The sequence below is a fragment of the Pantherophis guttatus genome, chromosome 11 (genome assembly GCF_059756535.1).
Source record: "Pantherophis guttatus breed Tessera chromosome 11, ASM5975653v1, whole genome shotgun sequence".
NCBI classification, from domain to species: Eukaryota; Metazoa; Chordata; class Lepidosauria; order Squamata; family Colubridae; genus Pantherophis; species Pantherophis guttatus.
In genome coordinates this window covers 971,908-994,301 of record NC_142073.1, presented here as the reverse complement: position 1 = coordinate 994,301, position 22,394 = coordinate 971,908, and the positions used below count along the sequence as shown (strand labels likewise).

The window sequence follows — 22,394 nt, the reverse complement described above, 5'->3', positions numbered from 1 at the left end:
AACCGAGGTGGCAGCAGCTGCTACCGCTCAGCCTGCCAGGGCAGAGTGTGGGGTGCCCTCCGTGGGGAGAGGAAGGCAGCACCCCTCCCTTAAAGAGCTCCTGGTTGGTCCACAGTTGCTGAGGGGCTTCTGACTCCATAGAGGGACTAGTCCCATCTGTTAAAATCCTGGGGGGTTGCGGGGAAAACAGTGGGAAACATTTTCGTGATATTGGCAATAAAACCACAGGAACATGTTGACAAAATCACCCAATACTGAGCTCATCTTGAAGAGGACTAGAAAACTAAGGATGTCTCTTCACACAGCAAATACTAAATAGCACATTTCAGCCTTGCAAAGTAAAAAATTTAGTTCCATAATTTGCTAGCAGAAGAATGTCTGTGGCCAGCAATTGTTGAGGTTTCTGTTGATTCCTGCCCAGAGCTACCCTTCCTTCCCCTTCAGCTTCTCTTTGGAACGGCTCTTCTCCCCCTGGATTCCCTGCCCACCCGCCCCCTCAGCTCAGCCCATCCGGCCCTTTTCTCCCAGCCTCTGGACCGGCCCCAACACATGTGCTGTCTGTCACAGCCGGCCGAGGCTATTTTAGCTCCTGTCCCAGGCACAGCCGCCTCGGCCCCCTTGGAGAGGAGCAAAGCGAGCAGGGCTCCAGCAACCGCCGACCAGCCCCCTCCCAAGATGGCCCCCCTCTTCTGGCTCAGCACCTGCCTCCTGGCCACCCTCGCAGTCCAGGTAAGCCAGGCGAGGTGGGGCTGAGGTGGTTGTTCTTCGCTGGGTGTGTCTGGCTTCTTTTGGGGTCCTACAGCCCCACTCTGTTCCCAGGAGACCCCAGCCATTCAGGTGGGCTTCAGGGCCCCTCTTAGAGGGAGGGAGGCTGGATCTCCCAGCTCTCGGAAGGGATCCAGCCAAGGATCTGCTGCTGGAGACCAGAGGGGCTCCCAGGTGGAGAGTCCACAGTTCCTCCCTTCACACCCTAGTCAGTTCGAGATCCCTCAGGAGGGAGCAGCTCCGGAGCGCTTTCTTTGGCTGTGGGGAGGGAATCCTCAGCAGCTCCTGTTTTGGACTACAGAGACCATGCTGCAGGACTTGTGATGGTGCCCCCAATCCTTAAATTGTAGGGGAAAGGGTCCCGGCGTCTCCTCCAGCTCTTGGGGCTGATCTGTGAGAGAGAAGCCCCTGCAGGAGGACCGGGCTTGGTGAGTGCCCATTGCCAGAGTCCTGCCCGGCCCAGAAGAGGCTCCTCCTGGCTTTATGGTGATCCAAGAGGTGGCAACATCTGCACTGGGCCAGGATGGCAGTCCTGGAAAAGGCCTTTGTGTTGGCTCACCAGGTGTGGCCCATGTCAAAAGGGCTTCCCATTAACCTTGCTTTAAAGTCAGGAAAGGGGGCTGATGCCAGGCTCTCCTCTCCCCCAGGCAGGAAACGTAGGAGGCAGAGGAATCAAGCAGGCCCAGAAGGCTTTCCTGGCTTCTGGGTACCACACTGAAGGCGCCCCACCCCGTTGTGGATGCTTCCCTGCATGGGGGGGAGGGGCAAAGAGGTTTTAAACACGAGAGGGAGCCCACCTCCCTTCAAAAGACCCAGAAGTTTCTCTTGCCCACCCATCCTTTGTGGGGCAACGGTGCTGCTCCTTTGGAGGTGGAGACGGGGCAAAATGGCTGGCATTTGTCCCAGCTAGGCAGCCCTCTGCCCAGGGAGAGAAGGAGGCGCCCCCATCGTCTCTGCCAGCTGCCCCAAGACAACACAAGCCTGGAATGTCGGGTGGGGGGCAGCTGGGAGCAGAAGAATGTGAGCCCTTGGCTGGCGGTGGGTGGGGAGTGGGCTTCATGTGGCTTGCATTAGATCTGCTTTGCTGCGAAGTTTAACGGGGGGGGGGGAAATTGCACGGAGGGGAAGGCAAGCCAAGGAAGGGCACAGTTCATCTCCCTCCCCACAAGGTCTTCTCTGCCCCCAGAGACTTAAACTGGGCTGAGCTTGGCCAGTTCTGTGGCTGGTAGAACCCCCCTCCCCACATTTCAAACCAACCCACTTCTGTGCAAGGTGGCAAGACCCCCACTATATCAATGGCTTTTCCTGGGAGGGGGCGTTTCATTTGCTGACTTGCAATTCCCATCAACTGAGCAGCTCCAGCATCTCAGAAGGGCACCAACTTGGGGAAGCCTGCCTGCCGCCCTACCCCACCCCACCCCACCCCCTGCCCCCGAGCTGGAGAGGAGAGGAGCGCCCTGCTCCGTGCCTGGGCATTGGGGGGAGGCGGCATTCTTCCAGCAGCAGCTTCTGCATTTGTTCAGCCACCTGCTGGGGCGGAATTCAGAGCTGGGCAAGGAGGAGTCCCATTACAAGGCCGGGAGAAGGGAGGGTCCCTTTGAGTAGCCTCAGGGTGGGAGGTGAAGTCTGGGCAGCCTGTGCAGCATCTCCGTTCAGCAAAGGGACCAGCCTGCCAGGCTTGCCAAGCTCCCTCTCCCCCCCACCCCCAAGGGTCAGCTGATCCGCACAGCGTCTTGTCTGGGCTCTGGAGGGGCTGGATCCAAGATCTGAAGGGCCATTGGGACCAGCAGGGGCACCTCCAAGCACGAAACGCTTTGAGACCCTCTCTGGAGGACATCCCCACGAGGCCTTCAGCCAGCCCCCAAGGTTAGGGGGCAGCAGGAAGGTGGTTTTCTCAATTGCAGCCTCTGCACTACAAAATGGGATGAAGTCAGATTTTTCCCACGTCTGTTTTAGGCAGCTTCTGGAAAACCTCGTGATCTCCCTGAGGAATGTTTCATAGTTCATGCTTCCAAAATTATATTATATTATAATGGCTTTTAATTAAAATTGGCTTATAGGCCATGGTTTTGCAAACCTATTTTGGGCAGGAAGTAGCCCTGGTATGACCAGGATCTTGAAAACTGGCTTCTGGAAACGAAGGAAGGCTCCGAGGCCGGCTGCGGCTGGCGTGTCTGGCCTCAGCGAGTCACCCAGAGAGTCTGGAGGGCGATGCAGTCATGTGGGAAAGGGCCAGAGGCCGAATTCTCCCAAAACACAGTCAGGGAAGGAATGCCGGATGTCCCAGCCGCTCCCTTGGGATGAGGCTTGGCTGAGCAATCCCACGCAAGGCAGGGCTGGTGGGGAGGAAAGAGGAGCAGCTCCGGCCCCCGGCCCCTGCTGGGCTTCCTGGCTGGACCCCCTGCCCTGGCCTCTCAAGGGGGGCTGAGAAGGCCTCTCCTGGGGCATTGGGGGGTCCCATCACAAGCAACATTGCCTCAGCCAAACTTGCAATAGGTTTTCTTCCAAAAACGCTGCTTTGCCGTCCCTAAGGAAAGGAAAGCAGGGGAAAGAAGCCGGGCCCCCTTCAGGGACTCTCGCGGTCTTCCAGGCTGTAGGACGCTCTTAACCTGCCGGAGCTCTTGCCTGATTCAAGAAGAAACGTGCCCAACCCTCCAGCCACGACGGAGAAGTTCTTCCCCAGCAAAACTCTGCCTCCTCCTCGGTCTGAACCAGGAGAGCTTCCAACCTTCGCTTGCAAGGCCTGAGCGCAGCTGCTGGCCAAATGGGCCCCATCTGGGGATTAATCCCTGCAGTGGGGCAGAGGAGGGAGGGGGGCGGGCGACATAGCAGAGCAGGAAAAAAAATCACAGGGACTCTGGCGGCACCTGTCCAGAGGCATCAACCTCCTTCGGTTAATAAAATGCCTTGGTAAGACAAGAGGCCTCTGGATCCCTTCTGGTTTTTCCTCAACCCAAGCCCTCCGCCTTCCGCCTTCCCACACAGAGAACCACGGACTTAAGCGTCAGTGGCTCTGCCGTGGCCCCCGTCTTGACCGGCCTTTTCTTTTCCTTCCCAGCAGGACGCCTGTGGTGCCTCTCGCAGCCGTCCGGCCACGAGGAGGGTCAAGCGGGCCTGGGTCATCCCCCCCATCAGCCTACCTGAGAACCACCGGCGGCTGCCCCACCTTCTGGTCCAGGTGGGTGGCAGAGACCGGGGGAGGGAAGGAGAGCTCTTCTTCTGCTGCTGCTAACTTGGGATCTCTCTCAGAGGAGGTGGTGGCGGGACACCGAGCCCCTCTCTGGCCACACACCCTCCCCGGCTGTTTCGCAAGGCCAGGGCCTCAATCCTCCGCAGCCAGGTTTGTTCCGGCTCCAGAGGCAGGACATGCTTAGAGGCAGCCCAGTTGGCACCATTCTGCATGCTTTGGGGATTAGCACAGGGGTGAGATGCTCCTGGTTTGGAACGGATTGCCCGACCCGGTAGCGATGGCGGCGGGTGGTTCGGAGAACCAGTAGCAAAAATCCCTGCCCCCCCCACCCCATGCCCGGCTCAGCCGTGCAATCATCAGAGGCTTTTTTTTTTTTTTCTTTTAAAAGCATCTTTTCTACATGTTTTCGGCCCAGGAGGTTGTAGAAAAAATGCTTTTAAAAGGCTCTGACGATCCCAGCTGAGTTGCCTGATCGCGAGAGCCTTTTTTTTTCTTTTAAAAAAAGCCTCTGACAATTAGGCAGCTGGGATCGTCAGAACCTTTTAAAAACATTTTTTATCAACCTCTTCGGCCAAAGAGGTAGTAGAAAAAATGCTTTTAAAAGTTAAAAAAAAAAAAAGGTGACCACGCCCACCCAGTCACATTACCCCCCCACCAAGCCACGCCCACAGAACTGGTAGTACCAAATTTTACATTTCACCCCTGGATTAGCGTCATGAGGGATGGGCGTTCATAAGCCCCCTTGATGGCCGGGGGTGATGGTCCTGCTTCTCCCCATGCCTCATGTCCCCTGAGCCCTCATTCCCAGGGGATCCCACTCCCCATCAAATTCTAGAGGAGCGTCATCATGTTCCCCTAAGGCCGCCTTCTGCACGCCACAAGCCCCGTGCTCATTCTTGACATCTGTAGGAAGAGCTGGGAAAACGTTGGCTGAAACTGCAGCTGGAGTCGTCCCCGGACAATGGCCTGACTCGGGAGCCTCTGCTGGTGGGATGTCGGCCTTTTCCAGCTTCGGGGGGGGGAGAGGGAAAGAGTTTGGGGGAGGCCTTCTCACCCCCCCGGAGTCCGCTTCCCTTCCTGCAGATTAAGTCAGACAAGCAGCAGCCGGGGGTCGTGGTCTACAGCATTAAGGGTCCCGGGGTTGATGAAGACCCCAAGGATATCTTCTCCATCGATAATCGGAGTGGCAAAGTCTACCTCAACACTGTGCTGGATCGGGAAAAACACGATCGCTTTCGGGTGAGGAAGCGGGGGTTGGACTCTGATCAGGATCCAGATGTTTGGGTCCCCCGGCCCCCCAGTTCCATCCAAAGGGAGGCGGCAGAAACTCCACTACCTCCAACCAACCCTCAAGAATTGCACTGCCTGCCCCATAAGCCGCCCTGAGTCCCCCAGTTGAGATGGGCCTCCTTCTGTTCTCCCCACAACCAGCTCAAGGCTTTTGCCCTCGATCTGGGCGGGGTCCCTCTGGAAGACCCCACCGACTTGGAGATCGTCGTCCTGGACCAGAATGACAACCGGCCAGTGTTCCAGCGGGACGTCTTCACAGGGCACGTGGTGGAAGGGGCTGAGCCAGGTGGGCACCCCACACCTGCCCCTTGGTCTGGCCAAACGTCTTCCCAGAGGCAGGACCGATTCTGCCACACCGGCTCTCCTTTGGTCCGGCAGGCAGGACCTCCTCGTCAGGACTCTCCTTCAGAAATGGGGTGCATTTAATGTTCATAGTGCAGCTCCGTACTTGAGTAGCCCCGAATCACCAATCCATCTGTTTAATTCCCTCGTTTGCACAAGTGCATGAAAGCAGCCCTACCTGTGCGATTTCTGGCTGCCCTTGGAAGCACAAATTCCAATGATCAACGGGATCATCCTGAGCCCCATCCTTGGTTCTCCCATAGTTACCGCATTAACATGTGGGGCTGGATGAGGTGGCAGAGCAAACCCTGTGCTATGTGTGAAAACTCTGTTTCCAAAGAGGCCCTAGGAAGGTTTCAGTGGTGAGAGAAATTGCGCCAGGCTGCTCTCCGCCTGGTGCCCTAAAAGTGCTCTGTGCTTTTCAGGGACGTTTGTGTTGAAGGCAGAAGCCACAGATGCCGATGACCCCGAGACGGACAACGCGGCACTCCGGTACTCCATCCTGGGCCCAGAAGGGGCGGAGCTGTTTGCCATCAATGAGCTCTCTGGGGAAATCCAAGTCGCTCGAGATGGGCTGGACCGCGAGGTATGGACTTCTCCCTTGTGCCTGGAAGCAGCTTCTGGCCACAAAGAAGGGATGAGCTGGCACGAAATGGGAAGGACGAGGGAGGGAGGGAGGGGATCCTAATTACAATGCCGTGCCACATTTCTAACGTATAGTATTTCAACAACTATAGAATCTTTCAGAATTATTGTTACAAAATGTTCCCTGATTATCCTACAAAATAAAATCATTATCTGAGTATTATTGCTGCATTTTTAGCAACAAGGCTTGGATTTAGTTTATTATTAAGGACTGTACAAAGCTAGGTAACACCTAGTTGACAAAATATGATGCATTTGTTAGCCAACATTTTCTTTTATTCGATTTGCAAAACTACCTGTGGTTCAGGCACTTCATTAAAGAGGCGGTCATAAGGTGCAGCGTCTCCTTGGCCACCAAGCGCCGGAGGAGATGCGCAGCCCTGGGGGCAAATGCACGGCTGGCTGACAACCCAGGACATTACGGCAAACTCCTGGGGCCTTTACCGCTTTCTGGCCACTCCCTGTGTAGGTGACGGGCAGTTACAACTTGACACTCCAAGTGGCTGACATGGCTGGAGAAGGCCTGACCACCACAGCCACAGCGGCCATCTACGTGGAAGACGTCAACGACAACCCCCCTGAGTTCATGTCGGAGGAGGTGGGCAGAGCGGCCGTGTTACCCCCCACCCCCTGCACAGCTCCCTTCCTTGGGCATCCCCGTTCAAGCACTGCCAGGCCAGGTCCTTGGCACAGGAGGTGGGCCAAGAGCCTACAAGGCAAGGCCAGGTCCCTGAGCCCTCCCCCCCCCCAGCATCATGGGATAAAAGGGAGGGGGCGACCTTGGACTGGCCCAGGCGTACATGTGAACCAGGGCTGATCTTACCCTGCTACTAGAGGTGAGGCCTGCCCTGCAATTGTCTGCAGAATTCCTGCTTGGTTGAGAAGTTCAACTCAAACCTGCCTTTCTATGGGCCACACGGCAGCCGCTGCCTCACCTGAAAACCCCCAGGCCTGGAGCGGGCGGGTGGGCGAGCTCCTTTCCCGTAGCTGTTAGAATCCGGGGCTGAAAAGATCCAGCGTCCCCCCCCCTCCAGTCCCCTTTAACTGCCCCATCGCCCTCAGCCACGCCACTTCTTTTTCCCCGGGGAGAAGCAGGATGAAGGGGGGCCTCCTCAGCCATTTGCTCAGCCCCACTTTTCATGCTGCCCCCCTTCTCTCGCAGTTTCGCCTGGAGGCCCCTGAGAACCAACAGGGCCTGGAGGTTGGACGGGTGACAGTGCAGGACAAAGACCAGCCAGGCTCCCCCAACTGGCTGGCCAAGTTCACCATCCTGGAGGGGGATCCTCGAGGAGCTTTCTCCATCCACCCTGACCCCCTGACCAATGAGGGGGTCATCTCTTTGGTCAAGGTAAGGAAGGGCCAGGCTCTGCTCCGGAGCAGGGGCAATGTGGGGGGGGGGCAGTCTGGGCTGGCCCAGGAGGGATTCATCCTGCAACTTTAGCTGAGCATCTGCTCCCACGTGTGGAGGGCCGGTGGCCAAAGCTGAACGACAGCAGGTTGGGCCTTCCAGGGGAAAAGGGGACGGCCAGGAGAGCCCCTCTGGCCAAGCGCCGAGACCTTTTCTGCAGCAGAGGGCAGGAGAGATGGAGCCAGGAGAGGCGAGCTGGGGTCTTCTGCACCAGGAGAGGAGGGGAGGCAGAGCACATGCCCCCTCCCATGTCTCCCCATCTCTCTCCCACTTGCCAGGCCCTGGACTACGAGGAGCAGAACCGCTATGAGCTGCTGGTCTCTGTGCAGAACCAAAGCCCCCTGCACCCCTCCGCCCCCGAAGCTGCCCAGGCCTTGGCCACGGTGCAGCTCCAGGTGATGGATGCCAACGAGCCCCCCTTCTTCCTGGACAACCCCTGCAGGGGGAGGGTGAACGAAGGGGCAGCTGGTGGCACCGAGATCACCCTCCTCCGTGCCAGGGACCCAGACACCCAACAAGCTCAGCAACTCAGGTGAGCAAAATCCAAGCTGGCTGGTGGAGATTCTGCACAGGTTCAGGTGCTTGGCCAGCCCGGGGTTTGGAATGCAGGGCAAAATCCAGCAAATCCAAGCCCCATTTCCTTCTTGCTGTAAGAATGACGTCTCTAGTCCTCATTAACTCCATCCCTAAAAGCAAACCCTGCAAAGATCTGCGGGATGATTTCTGGGAGTCCCTCCTGGGTTGCGTTTCCTTGCCTCTGAATCAGCCCTGCAGCCCACTCGTGTTCCAGAGGCAGCTGGGATCTCAGAGGAACCTTCTGGAGGATCTGGCCATTTGCGGAGGGGCCTCTCTGTCCTTTGCTCTTTGAGAAGCCAGCCCTGCACGGGGGGTGGGGGGTGGGGTGCATGCATGCATCCCTGAACCCATCTCCTCCCCCCCAGGTACCTGCAGGCCTCTGAGTTGGCTAGTTGGCTGCAGGTGGACCCCGAATCTGGCCGGGTGGAAGCCCACCAGAAAGTACCCTCCCGGTCAACCTTCCTGGGCGGCTGGTACACCACACAGATCCTGGCTGTTGATAACGGTGAGGGGGTGAGCAGGGCAGGAGCAGGAGAGGGCAAGCGAGGGCCCTGGCCCAAAATCCTGCTGACTGATTTCAGAAGGAGCAGCGGAGGCTGCCTTGGACTCAGGGAGGGCCCTTAGCCAGGCCAGGACTGGGGTCACCTTTGGGCAGCCATTGGCGAAAGAGAAGCCCACCCTTTGGTGCCCGGTCCCTCCCTCTGCGGGGAAGTTGCTTCTGCCTGGAGAGGCCCCCAAGGTCAGCTGGACCCACATCTGCCTCTCTCTCTCTCTCTCAGGGATCCCTCCCCGCACAGCCACGGGGACCCTCTCTGTCGAGGTGCTGGAGGTCAACGACCATGCGCCCTCCCTCTTCCCCACAACGGGGTCGCTGTGCAGAGAAGGGGGCGCCTTAGTCCTGAGCGCCACTGACCAGGACTTGGCGCCCCACGCAGGGCCCTTCCACTTCCGTTTTGGCCTCAGCAGTGCCCACAACTGGACTCTCAGCCACCCCAACGGTAATCGGGTTTCCTGGGGGCCCACATGTGATGGGGGGAGCTCAACCCAGGCCTTGGGGGGAGCCTGGACCGGATTTCCTGGTAGAGCCCCTCCCCACAGAGCACATCACTTTGCAACTGTCAGTGGGGGGGGAGTTGTCCTCTCCTGCCAGGCACTTGTGTGTGTGTGTGTATTCCTGGCAGCCTCGGCTTTGCCGGACACCAAACTGGGGGAAGCCAAGGATAGAAACTCTGAAACCAGCTGAAAAGCGACCCCTTGAGCTCTTTTGCGATGGGCATTTTTTTCTTTTTTTGAGCACCAGAAAAGACCAGTTCCCCATTACCAATCATTTGAATCCCCCTCCCTGTTCCCCTCACCCACTCCAGAGACCCACGTGCTGCTGCAGCCTCCCACGGACGTGGCCGAGGGTCTCCATGTCCTGCTACTGCTCGTCAGAGACTCTGGGATCCCACCACGGGCGCGAGAGCAGCTGCTGAATGTCTCCGTCTGTGCCTGCAGCCAGTGGGGCACCTGTGGGGCTCAGGCAGCTGCCACCCTGGGGGCCAGGGCAGGCCTCAGTTTGGGCGCCTTGCTGGCCATCCTGTGCAGTGCCGTCCTACTCCTGCGTAAGTGTCTGAAGGATGAATTGGGACCGGAGGGGAGTCTGCAGCCCCCAGTGGCCCAGAAAGGAAGTGGGAAGAGCTGGACCTCTGCCCCACGTTCAGGGAGGGGGCGGTCAGTTCTGGGAGGTTGGTGGATGTGTAAATCCAATGGATGCATGTCCTATTTCTGGGCCTTGGGGGGTGGAGTGGGGAGGAGAAGGGGTGTTTCTGCCTCCCTGTTGCAGAGGAAGACCCTGGCACCAAGATAACCTCCTGTGTGCCCCAGGCCCCCTCCCCATTTTCCTGCAGCAGTGTGTGTGTGTGTGTGTGTGTGTGTGTGTGTGTGTGAGAGAGAGAGAGAGAGAGAGAGAGAGAGAGAGAGAGAGAGAGAAAGTGGGTTCATGTTATTTGGGGTGGGAGCTACATTGGCCGGCTGCAATTCCCCAGGCTGCCTTGGCATGGGCAGGGCAAGGCAGGGCGGCCTTGAGAGGAAGTCTGCCCACAGGAAGAGCTGGCAGCCCAGGGGGCAGGTGTGGCTGGCTGCCCTGAGCGCTGGGAGGGCGGGGGGCACTGGGGCCTCTGACCCGCCTTCTCTGGGCAGTGCTGGTGCTGCTGGTGGCCGGACTGGAGCACTCCCGCCGGCAGGCTCTGCGCAAGGGACTGCTGGGCGCCTGGCAGGACGACCTGCGTGACAACATTGTCAACTATGACGAGCAGGGGGGCGGCGAAGAGGACCAGGTGAGACCAGTGGGGCTGCCATGGGGCCGGTTCCTTTCCCCACCTCTTAAGCTATGGGGTCAGGATGGCCATGCCCCCCTTCTCTGCCCGCAGGACGCCTACGATCTCTCCCAGCTGCGTGACCCTGATCTCTTTCGCCCCCCGACCCCCCGGGGGAAGCCCCTTCGGAGGAGGGATGCCCCCCACAGCTACGCCTTGCCCCAGCACCTACAGCGATGTCCTTCCGACATCGAGGACTTCATCAATGAGGTGGAAAGCGGCGAGGAGGCTGGCCGGGAGGGTGGGAGGAGGGCAAAGGGGACCCCCGCCCGGCCTTTCCTAAATCTGCCTTGTGACTGGCTCAGCTGACTGAGTCGTGGTGCTTCGTCCCTGGAGGTTTTCAGAAATAGATTGTGGATCATTAATTTGATGGGGACGGCATGAGGGCTCCTGCCTTGAGCAAGGGGCTGGACTAGAAGACCTCTCGGGTACTTTCCAGCCCTAGGAGTCTCTCTTCTCTGGAACCCGGTGCTCATTCCTGCTCGTCTCCTGCGCAGGGCCTGGAGGCAGCCGACAGTGACCCCAGCGTCCCCCCCTACGACACGGCTCTCATCTACGACTACGAGGGGGCCTGTTCGGCCAGCGGGTCCCTCAGCTCCATCCTGTCCAGCCTGGGAGACGAAGACCAGGACTACGACTACCTCCACGAATGGGGACCACGATTCCAGCGCCTGGCCGAGCTGTATGGCCAGTAGGGGGCAGGAAGAGCAGCAGGGCCGGACTGGACAACTGACCAACCTGGCTTAGCCTGCCCCATCGCCCTCCCGGCTGGCAGGTGGGGCACGTGCCCGGCTGCTTCTTGCTGCACCCGAGGGGCAGGGCTCCCTGTCTTGCCAACTGCAGCTGCACCAGCCTGTGTGCCCTGAAGCCGGAGGCAGGCAGAGCCCCCCAGGTGCTTTCCCTGGCCGCCGACTTGAGATGCTGCTGGCAGACAGTCCTAAGGACCACAGGACCCCCTGCGCAACCCCTTGTTTCCCCAGCCAGGACCCCAACATTCCCATCCAGGGGCCACGAGAGTTACTAGGCCTAAAGGAAGGGTGGCCGGCCGGGTGAGAAACCCTCAGCCTGCCAGGGAACTGAAGAGCCCATGGGGAGAAGCAAGGACTGGCAACCTTGCAGGAGGCAAGCGGTGGTGCCCCCCTCCCTGCCCAGCAACAGCCTCCCCCCCCCCCCCCGATAGAAGCGATCAGGGGCCTGCCCTGAAAAGCAGCTTCCGGTGGGCTATGGGCAAACCTGGCTTTGTTCCCCCCAAGGCTGCAAAGGTGGCTGCAGCCAGAAGAACAAGACGCTTGGGGGTCTCGGCAGGGGAGCAGGGCAGGATTTGAAGGGGGGGGCAGCACTTGCTGTGTCTGACAATAAAACTCCCCAAGAAAAATGAACCATAAACGCAGCATGGGGTTTATTGCATGTCCACAAAGAAAGGGGGGGGCTGTGGCCCTAGGTCAGTCTTTCCTCAAGAAAAGAGGACCAGAGGCCACCCAGTTCTTCCTGCCCCCATGACCGGTCACCAGATCACTCCAGGGCCCAAAACGTTCCCTCTGTGGGGCCCGGGGGCCCTGGCAGTCCAGCCCCAGCAGCGCTACTCTCCTCTGGGCGCTGCCGTGCTCTTAGGTCTCTGGGCACAGTGGGCTGCCTTGCCTCCCAGCGCAAGTGGGCCCCACGCGGCTGCCCAGCATCTTCTTGGTGGCTGTGACCAGGTGGGCGTAGCTCTCGGGGTCGTAGGGGCTGGCCCCCGTGTGGGTGGAGAGCAGCGGTAGCTGGTCTTGGCGGCGGCAGTGACGGCGGCTGGGGTGGAAGAGCGGAGGCCGGTGCAGGCTCTCCCCCTCCTGCACAGAGTCCGGCAGGGGCCGGTGGCTGGTCTCCGGGAGGAGCATGACGCTGAGCACCGAGAGGACGGCAAAGGAGGCAAAGACTACGTGGTGCAGGAAGAACCCCCGGCTGGGCTGGATGTCCATCAGGGGGGTGGCTGCCTGGCCCAGCGTGTGTGCAGCCAGGATGAGGCCCAGCCCGGCCCCCCTGCAAAGCAAAACAGCCCCATTGGGCAGCAGCAAGGCCCCTGCCCTCCTAGCCCCAGCTCAGCAAGCCCCTCAGGGCCCCTGGGCAGGGCCCCCGCCTTTCCACCTGGAGCCCTGAACCAGCACGGATCACCTGAGTGAAGGCAGCCCGGGGCCAAAGCTCCCTGGGAGAGCCCACCAGGAATCGGCCCAGGTGGCCTCTGGCAAGGGTCCCACCTCATTCGAAGCTGAGCACCAGGCTCCAGCCTGCCCATCTGCCAATACAGGGACACCTGAGGCCTCCTCACCTGACCACGGTGGGCAGCACCTCGCTGGCAAAGAAGATGCTGAGGGTAGCAACAGCTTGAGATGCCAGAATGCCCAGGATGGAGAGTGCCAAGACAAGCCATGCCATCAGATCTAGGGAAGGGAAGAGGGTTGGTTGAGAGGCTGGCTAAGCCTCCTTCTGCTGAGCCTCCTTTGCCCTTAGGAGGAAAATCTCCTGCCGCACAAACCTCAGCAGGTGACTCAAGCCAGCCAGCCAAGTTGCATCTGTAAGATTCAATCTGGACAAGGCCAGTCCTGGGAAGAGGGAAGCCCCTCGCAGGGGCCCAGTAACAAGAAGCGGGACCCTCGCACAGGATCAGTTCCCCTCCTGGGAACTGGGACTACTGGCCCCCAACCCACCCGGCAGCCGGGTCTCCTTACACTGCATCAGGGCCAGGAGGAGCAGGGAGGAAACCCCGGTGAGGATGGTGCCAAAGAGAAGGACCGCCCGGCGGCCAAAGTGATCCACCGTCAGGCAGAGGAAGAGGACGGCCACCGCTTCGCTCCCCGCCAGCAGGAAGTAGGGGAAGTAAAAGCGAGGCGCATACGGAGCCAAGTTGCGAGCGAAACAGTGGCGGATGCCGCTCCCAATGAACCTGGTGGGGAAGGAGGTTACGTCCGCAGGATGTCCGAGGGCCAGCAGGGAGGGAGGCGTTACACGGGGTCCCCGGTGCAGCTCGTGAGGAAGAGGAGGGTCTGCCCCCTCCTAGGAAGACTTACGCAGTGAAGCCGAGAATGAGGCTGTTCTTCCACACCACCCTCGTGCTGAAGATCTGGCAGACGCTGTGATACTCTGCTCTGGGGATGCCTCCCAGCCGGCTGTCCATCTCTGGACACAAGGAGAGCTGGATCTCAGGCCCAACTGGCTGGCTGGTCAGTTGAGGCCAGAGGCGGAATCGAGAGGGGTTCTGGGGCACCAAGGGGAGCTTTCCCACCCCCATCTCTGATGGACACTGCTCAGGGGCTCCCAGTTTGTGAATCCAGGTTGTCTGAAATCTGGAAGGGGCCTGAGAGGCCCAGCAGGAGACCCACCTGCCAAGAGGGGCTCCTCAGTTGGGGAGCCATTTTCCAGGCTGACTCCATTGCCCCTGGCCAGGTCCAGCAGGGCCCGCTTGCCTCTCTGCAGCTGCTGCGTGGCCAAGAGCCAGCGGGCTGACTCAGGGAAGAGAGAAGGAGACCTGGGAAGGGAGAAAGCGGGACTGGGTGGTGCAGTGTTTGGTGTGCCCCTAAAGGAGGCGAGGCAGCAAGGAAGGACTTAATGCCCCCAATGGGGGAGACAGACCCTCTCGGTGTCCAGAGCTAGAAGCACACTCACCACCAGCAAGCAGCCAGCAGGGTCAGTCCCAGTGTGATGGTGCCCTGGAGCAGCCGCCACTCCGCCACAGCCACGGCCAGTCCCGGCAGCAGGAGCTGCCCAGCAATCCAGAAGAAGTTGGCGCTCATTGTGACCATCAGGCGGTGTGGAGGGTCACACAACTCCAGGCCTAAGGAGAGGCAGAGGGAGAGCATGAACGGGGAAGGCGGAGAAGAGCCCAGAGCACTTGGGCTCTGTTCTGGCCAAGACGAAATGCATCGAGTCTCTCTGGGGGCATCGGAGCTTCCGGCTTCAGCAGCCAACAGGGATGGAGGCCATGAAGTCGTTCAGCAACGCCAGAGGAACGTCTGCTTCCTAAACCTGCCCAGGAGAAGCGGGGCATCCGCCAACCTCCATGGAAGCCACTCAGTTCACCAGGAAGCTGCATTTCAGAACAGCAGCTCCTGACCAGGGAAGCCCCAAACCAGGGACTGTCCCCTTGGAGTACTTGGCTGAAGCCCCCTTGTTCCAAGGCCGGAGATCCCATTCGGGGCAAAGGTGCCTTCGGCCTGGGCAGATGGGCCTAAAGCTATTTTGCCGCTCTTATTGCGTCATCAGATAATCGCCCAGCCGCCCTGTTTAGGGTGACCTGCTCCCTCCTCCATCTGGGAGCACGGGATGATCCCTTGCAGGGTCGAGCTGAGGATTTTGTGCAGTATCTGTATGATAAAATCGCTCAGATTCGGGAAGGCCTGGCCTCTTGACTGGGTAAGTCCGGACGGGATGATTGAGGCAGGTCTTGAGAGTGTTATCTGGGAGGAGTTTGATCCTGTGGCTCCTGAGGACGTGGACAGGATTCTGGGACAGCTGAACGCGACCACATGTTTATTGGACCCATGTCCCTCCTGGTTGGTCCTGGCTTCCTGGGAGGTTACACGAGGCTGGCTCCAGAGGATTGTTAACGCTTCTCTGAGCGAGGGTATCCTGCCGGCCGCCTTGAAAGAAGCGGTGGTGAGGCCCCTCCTCAAGAAGCCCTCTCTGGATCCGGCTGTTTTGGCTATCGTTCAGTCTCCAACCTTCGTTTTATTGCGAAGGTTGTTGAGAGTGTGGTGGCGTGGCAGCTTCCACAGTACCTGGATGAAGCTGTCTATCTAGATCCGCTCCAGTCCGGCTTCCGGCCTGGGCACAGCACGGAAACGGCATTGGTTGCATTGGTGGATGATCTCTGAAGGGCTCGCGATAGGGGTTGCTCCTCTATCCTGGTCCTGTTAGATCTCAGTGGCTTTTGATACCATCGACCATGGTATCATGTTGCGCCGGTTGGAGGGGTTGGGGGTGGGGGGCACCGTTTTGCGGTGGTTCTCCTCCTACCTCTCTGACCGGTCGCAATCTGTGTTGGCAGAGGGACAGCGGTCAACCCCGAGGCGCCTTGTTTGTGGGGTGCCGCAAGGGTCGGTCCTCTCGCCTCTTCTGTTCAACATTTATGTAAAGCTGCTGGGTGAGATCATCCATGGCTTTGGGGTGGAGTTCCATCAGTGCACTGCTGACACCCAGCTGTACATCTCCACCCCAGGCCACCGCAACGATGCCCTTGAAATGATGTCCCGGTGCCTGGAGGCCGTGCGGGCCTGGATGGGGAGAAACAGGCTCCAACTCAACCCTTCCAAGACCGAGTGGCTGTGGCTTCTAGCGTCCCGATATAGCCAGCTGGTGCCATTGCTGGTTATCGGGGGCGAATCATTGGCCCCCACGGAGAGGGCTCGCAATTTGAGCGTCCTCCTGGATGCACGGCTGTCTTTAGAAGAGCATATGACGGCTGTGGCCAGGGGGGCTTTTTATCAGGTTCGCCTGATATGCCAGTTGCATCCCTTTCTGGATCGGGACTCCCTACGCACGGTCACTCAGGCACTCATCACTTCCCGCCTGGATTACTGCAATGCTCTCTACATGGGGCTCCCCTTGGGGTGCACCCGGAGGCTCCAGCTGGTCCAGAATGCGGCCACGCAGGGATTATGGGAGCAACAGGGCGCTCCCATGTGACACCTCTCCTGCGCAAGCTGCACTGGCTCCCGGTGGTCTTCCGGGTGCGCTTCAAGGTGTTGGTGACCACCTTTAAAGCGCTCCATGGCTTAGGGCCAGGGTATCTACGAGACCGCCTTCTGCCGCCAATAGCCTCCCACCGGCCAGTACGCTTGCACAGAGAGGGCCTCCTCAGGGTGCCGTCCGCCAGACAATGTTGGCTGGCGACCCCCAGGGGGAGAGCCTTCTCTGTGGTGGCACCTGCCCTCTGGAACGATCTACCCCCAGAGATACTCACAATACCAGACCTCCGGACTTTTCGTTGGGCCCTGAAAACTCATTTATTTCATCTAGCCGGGCTGGTTTGATCCCTAAAGTGTTTTTAAATTTTATATGCTATGTTTTATCTCAGTTGTTCACCACCCTGAGTCCTGTTGGAGAAGGGCGGTATAAAAATCAAATGAAAAGAAAGAAAGAAAGAAAGAAAGAAAGAAAGAAAGAAAGAAAGAAAGAAAGAAAGAAAGAAAGAAAGAAAGAAAGAAAGAAAGAAAGAAAGAAAAAAGCCAGGGCTATTGTGGAAGCAAGGAGGACCTGGTGGGGCCTCTCCTGCTTCCCGCCTGTCCTGGAGGGCAGCCCAGCCAGTGGGCAGGAAACGACTCACGGGCCACGTAGAGGGAGAGGAAGACCCCTGCCAGCACGGCCCCAAAGAGCATCCGCATCACAACCAGCATAAAGTAATCCACTGCCAGGGCCACGCCGAAGCCCAACGGGACAGACAGCACCAAGGAGAGGGTGAAGATGATCCGACGGCCAAACCTGGAGAAGAAGAGAGCAGGGAGGACGGGAGGAGGAGGAAAAGGAGGGGAGAAGAGATGGCACTGAGACAGCTCCCATCCCAGGTCGCAGGGGAGCAAAATTCAGGGCTGTTTTGGCCTCTGTTTGAAACAGCAACACAAACCACTGCACAGTGGTTACTGAAGGCCAAACTCCCACTCCTTCTGGTCCAGGGAGCCCAGAAAAATGCCAGGTTTCACAAAGTCCGTTTTACAGCCACGCTGCAGCTCGCCCAAAGTCATCCCGCGGAAGGGCATCTGATCCAGTTGAACATTCTTTGCACAAACCCTTTTTCTTGCCTGGGACAGCATTCACACGAAAGGCAAGCTGCTCTGCGCCTTCTGAAGGCCACTTCCAAGACTTGCCGCAGGGGGTGGTCTGCATTCAGGCCTGTGGGCAGCCCCCTCCCCTGACCCATCGTGGGCCTCAGAGGGCCAGGGTCCCAACTGCAGGCCAGAATTTCAGCAGGAGCACCGAGTGAGCTTCCCCTTCCCTCAAGCGGCTCTCACCCCAGGAGGGCTGGCTAAGAGCAGCTGGAAATCCTTTGCTCTTAATCAGCCCTGGGCCTGAATCATCTTATGCCCCGCCCGTGCAGGTGCCAGCCGCCGCCTCTGCCACCCCGGAGGCCCGCAGAAGCCGACGCTGCACCAAAGCGGCCTTTGGCTTCCCAATAACAGCGGAGGGCCAAGTGGGGCCGCCAGAAGATCACAGGGCCCAGAGGCCGCCTTACCTGTCGCAGGCCGCCCCGAGGGCCACGTACCCGACCAGCCATCCCAAGAGGTGAGTGGTTTGTTCCAGCGGCACCTGCCAATGCCTGGCGCACACCAGGTCCCACTGCGGGAGAAGCGGCCGTGAGCAGAGAAGCCGCGGCCCAGCCGGGGCTTCCCCCGCCCTTTCCCGGGGGTCGCGCCCGGCGAAGGGAGCCGTCGGACTCACCTGCGTGACCAGCGTGGAGCGGAGCCCGGCCGCGGGCAGCGCGTACTGCCAGCCGCGGGTGCAGGGCCCGGTGCCGTTGGGCGGCCCGGGGGCGCCTCCGGGCAGCGGGTAGCGGTAGAGCAGGCAGCGGCTGCCCTGCGGCGCCGAGGCGTTGAGCAGCTCCGGGCCGGTGGCGTTGCGCAGGGCGGCGGGGAGCAGCGCGGGGTCCGGGCGGCAGCGGTGCGGCGGGACGGCGGCCAGGAGCAGCCCCGCGGCCAGTCCCAGCGCCAGGGCCACGTTGGGCAGCCACGAGGCGGCGGCCAGGAAGCGCGCCCGCCGCCCGAAGCCGCCCACCTGGCGCAGCACCTGCCCCTCGAAGTCCATGCGCTTCCCTGGCACCAGGCACGGGCGGACCGGCGGCGGCGGCGGCGGCCTTTCTCCGACCGGGACGGGGCGGGGCGGGCGGGGTCGGCGGGAGCTGAGCCGCGGTGAGCGATGGGACGGGCGGACGGGGGCTGCCTTCCCCCGGGGCCAAGGGGAGCCCCGTGAAGCCAGCGGTGCTGCGAGGGCGCTCTGCAGTTGCTCAGAGGCAATCTCGCTCCCCCCCACTTGAGCCCCGAGGTGCCTCTGGGGCAGCCACACCCCGGCCGGCCGCTCCAGGGGGGCCCCGCCTGCTTCCCCTCCCCTTTCGCCTCGGAGCGGAGCGGCCGCTTTCTGGGCGTCTCTCAAAGCAGGCGAAGAGGCGACCTTCTGCCTGGCCGCCCCTCGCAAGGAAGCAGCAACCGGCCAGCGAGAAGCGTTGCCTTTCGCCAGACAGCCCCTTTCCCGTCTCCCCGCTTTGCTTTCCGGCACCCCAGAATCTCCCCCTTCTGCTGTCCCCAGCCTCCCTGCGTGCTTTCTTGCTCGGGGGCTTTTTCCCGACTGACCCAGAGCAGAACCGAGCGAGGAAAAGGCGGCCGGTGTAGCCGCTGTTGGGCAAAGTTGTCCCAAGAGAGGAGCTGCTCCTTCAATGGCAGATTTGCCCTGCTAGCGGCTGGGGGTGGGGTGGGAGGCTGCCTGCCTGCCTGCCTGTGTAGAGGTGAGTTGCAGCTGACAGAGGCCTCCCCGCCTTCCGTGGGGCCTCTCATTGTTGGCTGAATGGGGCAGGGCCTTTCCTGGACGGGGAGCAGCTGGCCAGCAGAGAAAAACCTGCTCAGTCCAGTTGAGCAACTTCCCTGCCTGACTTCACCCCCTTCAGGCTGTTCTTAACGTGTGTCCGAGGGCTGCTCTGTTTGCCTTCCACTCTTACAACAAGTGGTTGCTTTTCTTCCCGTGTGCAAGAGCACCGGGGAGGGGGGGTTTGTTGGATTGCTCCCTTTGGAAAAGAATTTTATCATGTGACATCATACCAACCTTTTATTTCAATTCCCTGCCCTCCAGTTGTTTTCTTAAAAAATACATCTGTGCACTTTGTGGCTTCTGTGTGCAACAGCTTATCCAGGGAGAGCAGCAGTGTGTCAGCACAACTCGCCAAGCCACAAAGGAAGTCGCTGTTTAAACCAACCAAATTTAACAGGCTGCACAAATATGTGTGACCCTATAAAAAGTAGATCGCATGACCCCAGATCACAATCTTGGGAGATGCAACTCTGCCAGTCGAGGGACAACAGCTTCCCACAACAGTGGTCTGTGTGACATTTCAGTCTTCTCAATCTCCTGGATTAAAAGTTTAGAAAAAAGATGAGTTGCAACATGACCTCTCTCTCGGTATTTAGAAATATAGAGGAGACGGAAGCACTGAGCTTCAGGTGCGTCTTGCAAACACGCATACACTCTTTGGGATGAACAATTTGGGGAAAGGATAGAAATCCAGTGACTTTGGCAGTTCAGATCTCAGCCTCTGCTCCATCCATCCCTCTGATAATAAAAGGGGCCAAAAGAAGTTGGAAGATTCCAGGATTGATCTGGAAAAATAATCGGCATAGAAACAAGAGGAAAAATTTTGAAGGTGTTTTGCGTGAATATTTTATCAAATTTCGAGAAGCGACAGAAATCCCTGGCTGCCTCAGTTTTGAAGCCGTGTTGGGAAGAAAGCCAAGGAAAGCAGTGGACCGAACTGAGTTGGAGAAGGCACAGAGGCAGCTGCAGCTTTCTTGGGCTTCCGTTCACTCCGCTGAATACATTGAAGGGTTGCCTTGAATCCAGTGTGTTAATCAGAAAAATTACTACCAGACGGACAACTTTATTCCTGCGTAACTTCCTATTTCTCTTCAGCCTGAGAACAGCCAACATCTGCCTTGCTCAGCAAAATCTGGGCCTGGCCTACGATGGAAGATGCATGAAACTTTGGAGGTTTGGGTCAAAATCTTACTTGAGGTATATCTTTGCTCTTTCATTTTCCTCTCTGTAGAAAGGCTTGGGAATCCCAAGCCACAGACGGAGGAGGAGAGCCCTCTCGGAAACATTTTGAGAAGCAGTGAAAATCAAAAGAGCCCATAGCACACTGTCCTTTTTTTTTAAAAAAAAGATTTATTTATGAACATTATCTCTTGAGGGACAACAGCATCTCTGCACTTCTTTCTGTACATGCAACTGTAGAAAATAACACCTGTATTTGCTTTGCCTCTTTCTGCAGGAAGTTGTACAGCTAAAGGGCAGTTTTATGGTGCCCTTGGCAGCACCAGCACTGACAAACTATATGTACACAAACTACATTGGTAAAAAATAAAAAATAAAAAAATACATGATTACATTACAAACAATGCACCCTGCTGCTGTTTTAACTCCACATTCTATGCAAGTTGCACGAGTACAAATAAAAGTGTGTGAATTGACCTGTGAGAGTTATTTACATATATATATACAATTGTCTGGGAGAAGCGGTTGAACAAGGGGGGCTATTTACACTGGTGTCCAAATCAACAGAATGCATGGTATCACACAGTGCTATGCTGCCGTGATTCAGGCTTTAAAGGAGGGGCCTGGGGTGGGTGAAGGGGGGATTTTCATCGGCATCAAGAAGAAAAGAAAAAGACAGCCGGATCCCTGTAGCTCCAGAGGTGGAACCCCAGGATAGGGGTTGAGTAGAGGCAACTAGCTAAACCACATTTCCCCATTATTGATGGAAAGCTTTGCAACTGTCCCAGGCAGCCCCCTTCATGATGGGACCCGTTCCCTGCAGGAAAAAGGCTTCTGGACGACCCAAATCCTTCCACACATGCAGGTTCCTGCAGAAGCTGCACCTGGAGGTCATCAGCTACCAGCAGATGCTGGAGGTGGCCAAGCGCTGCCAACCCCCCTCAAAATTACTTTGCTGGTTGAACAAAATGGGAGAGCCACATTTTCAACCAGAATTTGGCTCCGTCCAGGATCAGAGGAGGACAGAGGTGCCCCCACCACCACCTCTGAAACTAGAACCCCAGTCCATGAAGGCTAGGCTGGCACCCACCGATTAAGCCCTATCCATTTTTAGGCAGGGGCAACTTTCCTCTACTTCCTCTGTGTTCCAAAAGAAACTTTTCCAGACATGGGATGCTAAGAACCAAAGGCTTGTTATGGGTCCTACCCCACCCCATCCCCCACATGCACTTGGTGGAGTTCCAGAGGCCAGCAGAGATGCTCCAATGCAGCAGCTGGGCTGGAAAGACCCTCCCTCCTGGTGGCTGAGCAGGCCCTGGGGAAAACGGCTCACCTTCTGCCCTCTCCAGCAGTTACCTGAGTGTCCTGGCTCTCATGGCAAATTGCCAACTGCCCACCATTGCAAGTCTTTTGCAACCTGCCTCAGAGAAGGGCTTCGCTAGCTGAAAGCTTGGGGGGGGGGGAAATGACCCCCCCCCCCGGCCGAGATATGAGCCGCCTCCAATCACAGGAGAGGCCAAGCAACAGGGCCTCTCAGGAAGAGGAGGAAGGCCCAGGACTCCCTCCGGCCGGCGGCTTCTCCTTGCCACTCTCTCTCAGACTCTGCTCCCCAAGTAACTCACGACTTTTACCATATGGACCACAGTGAAGACCCTCTTTGCTAGCACAAGACTGCCACTGTGCCAGCCGCTCATTCTGAATTCGTATGTACGTTGCCAAAAGGCAGCGGGTTCAGGAATAAACCTCCCTGTGAGCTACGGAGTGACTCATTTGCCTTCAGAAATTTACTTCTGCATTTGGGGGGGGGGGAGTGGGGAGAGTCCTTCAGTCTTTGCTAACCAGCAATTCTCCAAAACTCAAGGCTGCCAATCCAGTCCAGATCTGGAAGCAGCCAGTCCCAAAAGATTCCTATAAGCGTTACAAGAAAGCAATGACAGAACTGAGCCTTCCTAGACCACAAAACCAGAGAAGCCCTCCTGGCAAAAGCTTTGGGAAACGGGACCCCTCCTTGCCTGTCCCAGGGACCCTCTTGGCCCATCGCTCCCTCTGTCCACAAGCGGAGAGCCATTCAGGGGAGGGCTGAGCCAAGCACGCTCTGCTC

At 58.4% G+C, this 22,394-nt stretch overlaps 2 protein-coding genes across 6 annotated transcripts; one reads left to right on the top strand and one right to left on the bottom strand.

The window, feature by feature from the left end:
* Positions 1 to 386: 386 nt before the first annotated feature.
* CDH15 (cadherin 15) lies at positions 387 to 11,959 on the top strand. 2 transcript variants are annotated; one of them, XM_034426631.3, is made up of 14 exons: positions 387 to 729; positions 3,824 to 3,943; positions 5,039 to 5,194; positions 5,387 to 5,531; positions 6,013 to 6,173; positions 6,702 to 6,830; positions 7,395 to 7,580; positions 7,919 to 8,172; positions 8,582 to 8,721; positions 8,996 to 9,214; positions 9,581 to 9,820; positions 10,398 to 10,534; positions 10,628 to 10,783; positions 11,071 to 11,959. In XM_034426631.3, exons 1-14 carry the CDS (start codon positions 550 to 552, stop codon positions 11,266 to 11,268), a joined length of 2,421 nt encoding a protein of 806 aa, XP_034282522.2. In that variant the 5' UTR covers positions 387 to 549; the 3' UTR covers positions 11,269 to 11,959. The 2 variants fall into 2 exon arrangements, with proteins under 2 accessions (XP_034282522.2, XP_034282523.2); XM_034426632.3 differs by having other exon boundaries at positions 509 to 729; positions 3,827 to 3,943.
* On the bottom strand, positions 11,951 to 20,688 carry SLC22A31 (solute carrier family 22 member 31). 4 transcript variants are annotated; one of them, XM_034426640.2, is made up of 9 exons: positions 17,978 to 20,688; positions 17,772 to 17,875; positions 16,869 to 17,023; positions 14,210 to 14,378; positions 13,927 to 14,072; positions 13,615 to 13,723; positions 13,276 to 13,490; positions 12,876 to 12,987; positions 11,951 to 12,589 (listed from the first exon to the last, which is right to left on the bottom strand). In XM_034426640.2, exons 1-9 carry the CDS (start codon positions 18,338 to 18,340, stop codon positions 12,181 to 12,183), a joined length of 1,782 nt encoding a protein of 593 aa, XP_034282531.2. In that variant the 5' UTR covers positions 18,341 to 20,688; the 3' UTR covers positions 11,951 to 12,180. The 4 variants fall into 4 exon arrangements, with proteins under 4 accessions (XP_034282531.2, XP_087733214.1, XP_087733216.1 ...); XM_087877088.1 differs by having other exon boundaries at positions 17,772 to 20,688; XM_087877090.1 differs by lacking the exon at positions 13,276 to 13,490 and having other exon boundaries at positions 17,978 to 18,971.
* Between the last annotated feature and the right edge of the window lie 1,706 nt (positions 20,689 to 22,394).

What these genes read in the sequence shown, in the direction of transcription:
- SLC22A31 (XM_087877088.1), bottom strand. Translation starts at nt 18,340, where the DNA reads ATGGACTTCGAGGGGCAGGTGCTGCGCCAGGTGGGCGGCTTCGGGCGG. An exon ending in CTGCTGGCTGCTTGCTGGTG is followed by an intron (nt 14,073 to 14,209) that starts GTGAGTGTGCTT and finishes CTCCCTTCCCAG; the next exon opens with GTCTCCTTCTCTCTTCCCTG. An exon ending in TGAGGAGCCCCTCTTGGCAG is followed by an intron (nt 13,724 to 13,926) that starts GTGGGTCTCCTG and finishes CCTTGTGTCCAG; the next exon opens with AGATGGACAGCCGGCTGGGA.
- CDH15 (XM_034426631.3), top strand. Translation starts at nt 550, where the DNA reads ATGTGCTGTCTGTCACAGCCGGCCGAGGCTATTTTAGCTCCTGTCCCA. An exon ending in TGCCCCACCTTCTGGTCCAG is followed by an intron (nt 3,944 to 5,038) that starts GTGGGTGGCAGA and finishes CCCTTCCTGCAG; the next exon opens with ATTAAGTCAGACAAGCAGCA. An exon ending in CAACAAGCTCAGCAACTCAG is followed by an intron (nt 8,173 to 8,581) that starts GTGAGCAAAATC and finishes CCTCCCCCCCAG; the next exon opens with GTACCTGCAGGCCTCTGAGT.